This window comes from Peromyscus eremicus, chromosome 14, assembly GCF_949786415.1.
Source record: "Peromyscus eremicus chromosome 14, PerEre_H2_v1, whole genome shotgun sequence".
NCBI lineage: Eukaryota > Metazoa > Chordata > Mammalia > Rodentia > Cricetidae > Peromyscus > Peromyscus eremicus.
Genome location: NC_081430.1, coordinates 79,982,575 through 79,994,803, shown reverse-complemented (window position 1 = coordinate 79,994,803; position 12,229 = coordinate 79,982,575). Strand labels below are relative to the sequence as shown.

At 41.0% G+C, this 12,229-nt stretch overlaps 1 protein-coding gene across 4 annotated transcripts in view; it reads right to left on the bottom strand.

The window, feature by feature from the left end:
• Pcnx1 (pecanex 1) overlaps positions 1-12,229 on the bottom strand; it is a 147,085-nt gene that overhangs the window by 29,340 nt on the left and 105,516 nt on the right. For all 4 annotated transcript variants that reach the window (XM_059279794.1, XM_059279795.1, XM_059279797.1 and 1 more), the window contains 6 exons: positions 10,491-10,662; positions 9,820-9,930; positions 6,611-6,702; positions 4,543-4,652; positions 3,883-3,988; positions 1,300-1,392 (listed from right to left, as the gene is read on the bottom strand). In XM_059279794.1, the coding sequence (XP_059135777.1) occupies positions 1,300-1,392; positions 3,883-3,988; positions 4,543-4,652; positions 6,611-6,702; positions 9,820-9,930; positions 10,491-10,662 (684 nt within the window). The remainder of the gene's footprint in view (positions 1-1,299; positions 1,393-3,882; positions 3,989-4,542; positions 4,653-6,610; positions 6,703-9,819; positions 9,931-10,490; positions 10,663-12,229) is intronic.

Sequence of the window (12,229 nt, the reverse complement as noted above, 5' to 3'; positions counted from 1 at the left end):
TCTCTCTCTCTCTCTCTTTTTGAGGGGGTTGGTTTCAAGACAGGGTTTCTCTGTGTATTCCTGGCTGTCCTGTAACTCGCTCTGTAGACCAGGCTGGCAAGGGACAAGGTGGCATTCAGATGGAAGACCTGCCTGTGTGGAACTGCACATGAGGAGCAGAGCTGGAGGTGCTCACCCATCCCTGACCTTGCCTAGATAACAAGACTCCACTCTTCCAATGCACTCAGTAAGGTCTGGAGGGGTTAGCAGAAAAGACCCATCTTGCATACAGGAGGAATATGAACCATGAGGGCAGCCAGCCTCCAACATGGTCCCCATGGTGGGACTTCCTGGAGTCTGCAGCTCTGTATTTGCTGCCCTTGCTGTACTGGGCAGTCTTCGTGAGCAAGAGGATAAGAAGGGTGGGATGCTATCTGAGAGGAGAGTCTAAGAGTGACTCTGGCTGGGGCTTTCTCTAGGATCACTTGCTCTGTGGAAAACTAGATGTCATTTAGGGAACAGCTGGGGAGCCTCTGGAAGAATTCACGGACAGGAACTGAAGTCTGCAGTCAGCAGTTAAGTGAGGACGTGAGCACTGCACACAGTTCACCTCAGTGACTGCAGTGAGGATGTGAGCACTGCACACAGTTCACCTCAGTGACTGCAGTGAGGACGTGAGCACTGCACACAGTTCACCTCAGTGACTGCAGTGAGGACGTGAGCACTGCACACAGTTCACCTCAGTGACTGCAGTGAGGACGTGAGCACTGCACACAGTTCACCTCCTAAGCCACTCACAAAGATTTACAGCCCAGCGAAACTGGATAAAATACTTAAAAACTCATATACTCTCGAAGGCACCAGCTGTGTATGCTAGTCCTGGGTTCACGGAAGTCAGGCCCTCCTAACAGTCAGCTAGGGTGGGGAGAGGACTCATGGGTCCCTACCACTGCTAAACTGTGGCCCCCAACAGACTCTCGAGGACAGGGACACAGTATTCAGTTGTGTACCCACGAGAAGCCCACCGGGTTCTCATAATTAGTTCCAAACTCAGGCCCTGGGTCAATGACCCAGGACACTAAACAAAATATGAGAAGGGGAAAGAGATCTGGGGAGGGCTGGTAGGGGTTGGAGGAAGGTTGGGGAGGGATGACAAGAACATATAGTATATGTGTATAAAAATGTAAAGGAACAAAACTTACTACTGAAAACAAACAATCACCCCAAACAAAGCAAACAACTCAAGTACTTCAGTGCCACAGTGTCACACCTCAGCAACATTAGTCACCTCCTACCAACTCCAACCAGAGGACTCCTTACCTGCAATGCCGTGAACACGGTGCTCACATGGATAGCAAAGTACAGCACACCGATGACGACGCACACCACCAGGTCGGACTGCAAACGCTCACTCTGGCGGACAGAGGGCAGTCATTAAACTATTATATACTTCTTGGTTTTCAAGATAGGTCTCAGGTAATCCAGGTGGGCTCCAACTTGTTAGTAGCTGAGAATGAATGACCCTGAATGCCCAATTCTCCTGCTCTGCCTCCCAATGCCACCATACTTCTCTTTACACACAATTAAAAAAAAAAAACAAAAAACAAAACCTCCCATTTTTTTCCAATTGGTAAAGCTTAAGAAATAATTTTGCACTGATACACTTTCAGCACTTCTAGGTATTTCTTACGTAAAATAATCATATAGAATAAATCTTATTTTCCTCCTCAAGTTTCTTCTATTTTAGGGTTTCCTCTGAGTTTAGTCCTGTATGTCAAGGACACAAAAGCACACCTAGTTTCTAATGCTGTGACCATACAGTCTTTTAGAGGATTTCCCCTCACTGGTCAGTATGTTTTGCTTTTTCCTTGACAAAAAAGATCAGAGCTGATCTCTTGAGGCATCAAAACTGCACACACACTTCTGATTTTTCCTGAGAGAGACTGGGCTCCTTCTGTCGTCTTACAGGGCTGAGAATCCCTTATTTGAACTTAGGACCCAAATCCATTCTAGAATCCATTCAGCCTGGAGTACTTGTGTGCACTCTGCAGTTGAGGATCCCTGAACCAAAAAATCTGAAATAAGAACTGTTCTAAAATCCACATTGTTTTTTGTTTTTTCAACAGTGGTTTGGGAGCATTTCAGGTTTTGAATTTTCAGAAGCATGCTCAACTCTGTAGTAAAAAAGAGGATCCTCTTGCTATTCCTGGCCATCTAGTGATGAGTGGACATAACAAGCTGCATTTAGCATTCCACTCTGCTTAACGTGAACACAGAAACTAAAACCAGAAGAGAAGTTGCTGCAATTTTATCTTGAGGTAGTTTGTTACTTCTGATTTTCTAAAGAATCGGTGCAGTCATGTTCACTGAAAATAAATATTATGTCCAATGAATATCCAGGTAAGTTCCCCATTCAGACATAAATAATCTACAATGAGGGGACCGGGGACATAGTTTTGATAGCAGAGTGTTTGCTTTGCAAGCAGTAAGATTCTGGGTTCAACCTCCAGCACAACAAAAGAAAAACAATCTAAAATAAAACAGAAAAAAGGTGTGTTTTGTCCTACAAAACAGATATGAACCTCTAGAATCCACTATCCAAGTGAATAAAGTGTCATGATGAATCACTAACTGGACTGAGAAGAAATACTCTAAGTAGACGTTAGTAGACTGTTCTTTTCTTTGACCTGGAAACCCCGTCTTTAAAATTGTCTATGTATTTATGGGTATGGGGGTTTTGTCTATATGCATGTCTGTCTACAGCATGTGCACAGTGCTTGCAGAACCCAGGTGCTGGATCTCCTGGAACTCGAGTTAGTGGCAGTTAGTGGCAAGGTGCCATGGGGGTGGTGAGAACTGAACCCAGGCCCTCAGCAGAGCAACAAGTGCTCTCAACTGCCAAGCCACCTCCCCAGACCCAAACACACTTTTTATGTTACCCTTGAGAAGTGAAGCACAAATGGGTTATGTTTTCTAATCAACAGGAATAACAACAAAATCTAACTTAGGTTAAACAGTTGATGCAGTAGTCTGCCCTTACCCATAGCTAGTAAGTTCCATGATCCTCACGGACACCTAAAACTACAGCTGGGACTTCATCCTACAGCTATACCCATAACCAAAGTGCCTATTAAGTAACTGACTGGTGGTGGTGGTGCACATGGCAGAGACTTTGGACGAGAGTACATGCCACATCTGGGTGGAACATTGCAACATTTCATCCTGCTACTCAGTGGTGTACAAATCAAAACTTACAGATTATTTATTTCATGGCTGAAACCAGGGAAAGTGAAATGAGGAGAGAGTCTGACTGCTGTAGTCAACTCTCAGTTCCTTGTCCCCGAGGAGGCGGACATTTCTACGATTAATGAAATGACATAATTTCGCTTGACATGAAACATACTCTTCTATACTGAGACCAAGTGTGAGGACAGGACCTTTCTTAGGCAGGCTAACTATCTCCTATCCAAAATGTGTAGGACCAGAAGTATGAGAGACTGTGGATGTTTGCAGATTTGGGAATATTTCCACATATAACATGACATACTTTGGGGAGATGAGCCACACATAAAAATAAATAAATAAAGTTAACTTTTCCTGTGTGCCTAACAGTCAGAAGCTAACAGTAAATAGCATGGGAAGTGAGCCTGTGATTGATCATATCAGATCAAATGTGTAGTTTCCTCTGTGCGATCACGTCAGCGCTCCAACAGTCTTAGATTTTGGTCTAGACTCTTCTGGACTTTTGCATGCTAAAGTAGTATGTTAAAATCTGGACTGGACACAATGAACAATATTTAACACCACTGTATTTCCTCCAATTACTAAGGCCTTTCAAAAGTATTCACTATATATCGCAATCATCGCCACACATGTTGTCATGGTTTAAAAAGGTACACTTACAACAGAATTGCTAAGCTTTTCCGGCAGTGGGTCTTTCACTTCAGACAGGGGGTCTTCTGGGTTTTTCTCTTCAGTTTTTGGAAAAATCTTGGATTGCATCAAAGAGCTTTGTTTGAAAAAAAAATAAGAGAAAGTATTTAATAGAAAATATATATGAAGCTTGAAACCAAGCAATTTAAACAGCAAAGTTGTTTGTGATATAAAATCAAACAATCCAACTATATTTAATCATTGAGACATGTAAATTCTAAAAAGTTTATTTATTTTGGCAAAAATAAGCATACAGTGAAAACACTGTCATTAAAACTTGGGAAGAAAAACAAAACAAAACAAAAAACAACCACCATGGGACTAGAGAGACAGCTCAACAGTTAAGAGCACATCCTGCTCTTGTGGAAGACCAGAACTCAATTCCCAGCACCCACATCAGGTGGTTGGACAGGTAGCTCCAACCACCTGTAATTCCAGCTCTAGCAGATCTGATGTTTCTGGCTTCCATGGGTACATGTACGTACACACACACACACGCACGCACGCACGCACGCACGCACGCACGCACACATTGGTACCACTTCATAGGCACTAGGAAAGGAGCTGTAGGGACTATAGAAATGCCAACATACTTTTAAATGTTCAACAATAATGACTGATCTCACTTACAAGAGGACAGATGGATCACTGCTTTGTCGGCTGAGATGATAGGACACGGCCACTAACAAACCACAAAAAACGGAGAAAAGCACTGGAATGTGCTGGCCATCCCATGAATCCTGAGGAAAAAAATTCAGAGAAAAAGATGCTTGTAACTTATGACCTAGCATATAATCCTCTTACATCAACATTTTAGAAACAGCAAATTTAAAGTTTAAAATGTTTTAGCTTTATTAGTAACTGTACTTTATTCCAAATGAAATAAAACTTTTTTTTCATTTGATAAAGGGTTTCATGTAGCTCAGGTTGGCCCCACATTTGCTATGTAGTTGTAAATAGCTTTGAACTCCCAACTCTGCCTGTCTCAAGCATACCATCCCACATTAGTTATTGTTTTCTGGAGACCTGGGATCTAGACACTAGATTTCTTTCTTCTTAAGAAAGGTTCAGCTTTTCTCTCTCTCCCTCCCTCCCTCCTTCTCTCTCTCTCTCTCTCTCTCTCTCTCTCTCTCTCTCTCTCGGTATTAAAGTTTTATTTATATTAGGAATAATTTCTCATATCTGTTGCTATCATCTCTCACATTTTAAGTAGTGCTCATTTTATAGTTGGTTTATTTTTCCCTTTACCTTTAAATGTAAATCAACCCTCAGATCTTTTAAAAAAACAAAACTAGAGCCCAGCCTGTATCATATCCACATGCTTCACAGCTATATTCTAGAAAGTACAAAGTACATTTCCTTAATTCCTTTCAAACTTTAACTTATTTTAGTTTTCTTCCTCAAAAGGCCAAAGAAACTACTGTTGTTAAGTCATTGATAGTCTATTAGGTACCAAATCCCATAAAAACCTTTCAGACTCTTATGCCTCTCTGTCTGTTCCCTGTGGGTCTCTATTTTATCTAACATTTAAACCCTATCATCTCTCAGGGTTCAAACTTACTTTTCTCTCGCCAATCCACAGAAGCAGTCTTCAATGACTCGTTCTGTTGATGACTTTTCTATCTCCCAAGCATGAACAGAAATCTCTTTCTACACGACTACTACTATGTGCCTCTAGACCTCGTAAATCTGAGCAAATAAAGTGCTCACATTAAAAACCCCTCGTTCTTAAACTCCAGGATTTCCTCTGTCATCTAGTAGGTACCACTATATAGCCCTCGGTTCAAGCTAGCCCCTGTTTCTAGCTCTTTTCTTTTTCCATATAGTCCCCAAATGTACTGCTAGGATCTAGCCTCAGTGAAGTACACACACAGCCTTTGAGGATGGGCCCAGAAGCTCAGATGGCTTTTAGCCTTCATTACCTGGCCTCCGCAGGCTGGCTGACCTACAAGCTCCTCACGGACAGGAAATGGCTTTTAGCACTGTTCTTATACAGTAGGCACTCCATAAACAACAGACAAAATGAAGCAGAAAGGGAGTCACTTCTCACAGATCTTTGAACCTTATTATTTCTCATTATCTTGCTTTAATTCAAAATAAACACCAAGACAGACAAGAATCCAGAACTATGTGAGGGGTTATAAACCACTGTCAGAATTGCCGAAGGGGGCTCATGGGCTCGATGCCATCTCCACAAATCAAAGCAACAGTTGGCTTCAGTGCCGTCTACTGGCAGCTCCTGGGCTCCTTTCGTTTTGTTGTTCTGTTCTGTTGGGCCTGGAGCACACTAGGCAAACACTCTCCCACTGAGCTACACCCCAACCAAAACAAGTTCTTATAAACGTGAATAAATCCTGATGAGAGGTAGTAGCTACATATATTCTTAACCAGAAATAGACATCTAATTGCAAATTCTGCAATACCATGCTTGCCTCTCTTCCAGGTGAGTCTGGTTTTAATACACTTTTAAGTAGTAACTTAGGATTATTGTATGGAAAAGAATTTTCCTCTAATAATGACTGATTATCAAATTGCTTTAAAATTCAAAGTAAAACAGAGTAGGAGTATAGATCAGCATTAGAAGGCAGGAAGTTTGTGATAAAGTGTCTCAAGCAGGGCAGGATGGAATCAGCCGTCAGTTCTAAGCATTCCAGTGGAGATGTGCTGCAGACACAGAGCACACTAGTCTGTCGTTTACCTTTAAAGCTCCATAGCACAGCCCATACAGCAAGGCCACGGCCACAATGCTGCAGAGGAAACTGTACAGCGCTGCAAGCAGGCTGGTGGTGGCTAGACAGGGAAGAGGAGAAATCAGGACTTTAGAGACACCCACAGTAAAAACCTCAAACGCACAAAAAAGCCTATCAAGTAGCACAATACTATGTCCTTGTGGGACTTTTAAACATCCAGCTACCTCATCTTTTTCATTAGCTTTGACATAACAAAGACTTCCAGTCTCCAGCATTTTGTTGAGACAGTCTCACTCGTAGTTCAGGATGGCTTACCACTCTCAGCAATTCTCCTGCCTCACCCTCAAATCATAGTGCTCAAATCATAAGTATCATGTCTTACTTGCGATCTTCAATCTATGATAAAATATACCTCAGAATCTCAGAAGAAACATTTGTACCTCTAATAGGCTTCAGAATGTATCTGGGGGGCTGGTGAGTTGGCTCAGTTTTAAGAGTATGTGTTGCTCATGTACAATTTGGTTCCTAGTATCTACATCAGACAGTCAAAACCACCTGTAACTCCAGCTCCAGGGGATCCGATGCCTCTGGCCTCTACAGGCACCCACATTACCGCTAATTAAAAATAAAATAACCCTTTTTGAAAAAAAAATGTATCTTACATTAATAAGATGTATTAGAAAACAAAGCTTGCAAAGGCCTGAAATAAACTGGAGGTATTAATTAACCAATGAAAATATCTTTCCATGTAAAAAGGACTTGCTTTACCCACAGCATTAAATGTGTATTTCCATTTGCTCATCAATTCACACAAAAATATGTAAATCTGACTACTAAAAATGTCAACAACAAGTAACTGACCCAATAGATTACTAGAAATAAGAAGCAGGCGTAGTTAAGAGTTACTTGTTATTAAAAATATAGCTGAGAGTTCCTTAATGGAGTTTTACATAGTGATCTAAGGGAAATCCAGAGGGGATATTTATTTCTTATTAAAAACCTAACACTCTGCACACTGTAACTTACAGTGACAAAGTCCATCACTCTCTAAGTCACCTACACAGAGCCCTCTCCATGTGCTTCAGCATCAAACCAACAGCAGGTCCTTAAATACTGACACCACCTTCTACCCACTAAGCTGAACTGACTGACAACATCAGCTGTTTTAAATCACATACATTCAAACATGAGAAAACATGCTAGTATAGTACACAGAAAGTTTTATCTTCTAGTTACAATGTCAGCCAGGTCAGCTGGAGAGACGGCTCAGTGAGTAAAAGCACTTGCTGGGCAAGCCTGAGGACCTGAGTTCCAATCCCCAATACCCATATAAAAGGCTGGGCATGTCTGCACGTACCCGTAATTCTAGCACTGTGGAGCAGACAGATGGAATCCACATCCTGAGAGCTCCTTGGCCAGTCAACCTAGCTCAAAGTGTGAGCTTCTGGTTCAGAGAGAGGCCCTGATCAAAGCAGTAGGTAGAGAGGGAGACACTCAACCTCCTCCTCTGGCCTCAGCATGTAATCACGTACACAGGTACATGCACACACCACACACTCCATCCTATGCACATCAAGTTGAAAATTAAGCCATGCCATCAACATTTTATCAAGAGATGATTTCAGTGCATGTTTGCAGAAGGCCAATGAGGATCACAAATGTGAAGTGTAAAGAAAATGAACTATAAATATAAAGTTAATGGCATTCCTTTTGAATATTTCCTCTGTTTACATACTCTTCTTTCCACAAAACGTTACGTGATGAAGAACATGCTATCTCAACTACAGTGGCTGCCACCAGTGCTGCTGTTGAGTTCTGCAGGCCACTATCTTCCAGATTAACAGTGGATTTTTTTTTAAGATTTATTTTTGTGTATATGAGTGTTCTATACCTTTGTCCCAGAAGAGGGCATCAGATCCCACTATAGATGGTTGTGAGCCACCATGTGTTGCTGGGAATTGAACTCAGGACCTCTGGAAGAGCAGCCAGTGCTCTTAACTGCTGAGCCATTATCTCTCCAGCCCCAGATTTTTTTAAAAGATAAAATACATTATTGGTAAGAAAATTGTTTTTCTAAGTTACCGATTAATGCATACATATTCTACTCTAAAAACAGAGATAAATCTTAAAAGCTGATTTAACAAAGTGCTTTTTAGATTCTGGCTTTGGCTCTGAAAGCAAATATATGGACATACCAAATGTGCACCCCAGTACAAAATCCAAGGACAATCAGACCTCAACCTGCTCAGTATAGATGATGTTATAAACATCCAACGGTGCGTCCAGATCTCACCAGACCCTCCACAGCAGCCCTTCCTTTGCTGCAGCTTTACTTTCCACAGGTGCTATTATTACCTGTGGGCATCTACAGTCCAAATACGTTCCATAGAAAAATCCCAGAGAATGTAAGACAGAGGCCACATCCCATAACTTTTACTAGTTGGAGCATGTGAGTGTGCAGGTGCATGCATCTGTGTGCACAAATGCATGCTGAAGCCAGAGGAGGGTGCTGGTGTCATCCTCGGGTTGTAGCATGTGAGTGTGCAGGTGCATGCATTTGTGTGCACAAATGCATGCTGAGGCCAGAGGAGGGTCCTGGTGTCATCCTCGGGTTGTAGCATGTGAGTGTGCAGGTGCATGCATCTGTGTGCACAAGTGCATGCTGAGACCAGAGGAGGGTGCTGGTGTCATCCTCTGCATCACTGCCTAAAGACAGGGTTTCCCACCGAACAAGCTCACACTTGCAGTTAGGCTGGCTGGATAAACTGCATAACTGTTCTATTTCATTATTAGATACTGTTACTTACTTCACTGTGTCTAATGTCTATATTAAACTCCATCACAGGTATGCAGGTACAATACACGAAAAATAGTCCATACAGGTTCTTATTATCTGCAGTGTCTACAAGTATAGCCACAGTGTAGCTTGGAACATATCACCTATAAATGGGAGTCGGGGGCATGGACTACTCTACAACTTTCTTTTTGCAAATTATTTAGTTACTTCCTACACATTGAATCTGCTATTCCTGGACCTTTCTAAATAATAGTAGACCTGACTATTTTTCTTAACTACAAGTAGTTGCCTTCTGCCTTCAATTATTAAATAAGAACCTTTTCTTTGCTAATCTCAATGCTAAAATGAAAAGTAGAGAAGTATTTTAATGTTCAGATTGTTACTTCACAACCCATATCATAGCAACTGTAATTTACTCACCATTCCCACCAAAGATATGGATGTCCAATTGTTCACAAAGGTACATTACAAAAGTGTTCACCTGAGGCAGGAGACCAATGAAAAATACTATTGGGAAACAGAGTGTAAACACTATGGAAGGAAAGAGAAGGTTATTAAAAAAAAAACACTGCATCCATTCTCTTGTTAAGTTAAAGCCCATACGCAATGAGGTCAAATTTAACATGTCCTACTGTGTGACTGTTAAAAGATATGATCTAAAATTACTGTTGCCACACAGCTGATTGGATATTAAATTCTCCCACTTATTAAAAAAATACCTTTTAAAATCATCTTAAGGGGCTGGGATACAGCTCAGTGATAGAGCACTTGTCTGGTAAGCATGAGGCCCTACATTCAATTTCCAGCACATGGGGGAAAAAAAATCATTTCAGCCACTTTTTACATAACATGAACCTAAAATGTACAACAATAATAATAATAATCTTAATCTTTATCCTGCACCCCCTTTAAGAACAGAATTACTATATTTATTCACCATTAACCTTTTCATTCTTAGTAGCTCTATAGCCATTTCTCAGACAGGAGTAGAGTAAGCAAAATGAGCTAGCTGGTTATATCTATTTATCAGTCAACTGTGTGCAAACAAATAAACTAATGTTAAGATGAGAGATATCTTCAAGATGACTCACCTATAACCAAATCCCTGGCTGACAGAAGCACCAGTGGATTGGTGAAAGTTATTCCATATAATTTGAACTTGCTTGTAGTTAGGTTTCTACTGCCATAATCCAAGAGCCAAATAAGACCACAACATAAACAGAAGTAAACTGGCCTACTGTAGGCAATGATACGATTATGACCCTGTAAGCAATACATTTGCACTGTCAGTTCAGTTCATTTTGAAAGCCAAAACTCACTCCTAAGGTCATTATTAGCTTATGTTCTAATGGTTTGAATCATTTCCATATGAAAGGCAGGTTTCTGATGGTTGCAGAAAAATGTCAAGGGCAAATACAGAAAGGGGGAGGAATAGAATGAGTCCTGTGGTACCGTCAGAAATCAGAGCTATCAATAGATTAAATTAAATTTAATTAAAATTCATTCAATTAAAAATGAACTCATTTTTAATAGGCATTATAAATAGATCCAAGAGAAGTATACACATACAAATGAGTGTATCTTTACCCACTGAGAGGACCTAGACACAATAAATTCTAGTAATATGGTTACTAGCATCCTGATCTTAGTTTACAAATAGTATTTACAAAGAAGAGCTGGAATTTCATAGGAAAGACAAGACAGTTGGAGCCATTAGGAGAATATAAATCCAACCTGGGTCACAGTCACTGCTATTTTGGAAAGGAAAAAGTCATTAAAGTATCACAGGGCTGTGTCAAAGGACACAGAACAGTCTAATGGGCTTCAAATGGTTAAGTGAAGGACAACCTGGGTACCAAAGCAAGCACTGTAACATTACTGTAATATACCCACCAGTCCACACACACACATACACACACACACACACACACACACACACACACACACACACACACACGTGTATACACACATAGACAGAGAGACAGAGAAAGGGCTCCAGTACAGTTCAGAGGTAGTGCAATGACTGTCTCAGAGCACAAGGTCCTGGGTTCATTATCAACACCACGAATAATCAGTTAAGACAGAAGACAAATCTATCTATCCCTTTTAGTAAGAAGTAAACTAACATAGAATAATGGAATTAGAAAATCACTATCTAGCTACTATCAAACAATATCTGACTTGAATAAGAAACCAGTAGACATAAAATAAATTAGTAGAAGTCTGTGGAACACTAAGATATCATACAGACTCAAAGGACTTCCCAATAATAGACTTAGAAGTACATGAGTAACAATGACGACAGTAGAGAGAGAAGCTCTGGACAGAGAGGGCATTTGCTTCCTAGAGGACATTTGACAGTTGTAGACATGTTCTTACAGGCAGCAGTGATACTAGCATCTACTTGGGAGAAGTCGGAGAGGTTCCTACAATGTATATGACATCTCTGGCCTCCATGAAAGCCTGGTCCAGCCCAAACATTAACACTGCAGATCTGAAGAAAATTCAAGATATATCCTCACCTCAAAGATCAAAGTTCACACCACCAGCAGGAGGATAAATCAGTACCATAGCATCCTTGCATGATGGATGCACTGAGGCTATTCCCACCCCCAAATGCACTAACTTCTAATAAAAAAGAAACATCAAACACAAATTGGAGGTTAGTCTACGATATAACTGGCCTCCATCCATAAACAATTTCAATATCATGACTCTAAGCAACCACTCCAGGTTATAAGAAAGTTAAGGAACTCTACTGCCAGCTAAGACAACAGATCAAACCTGAGAAATACCTACAGACCGGACAACAGCACTATGTTAGGGCTGA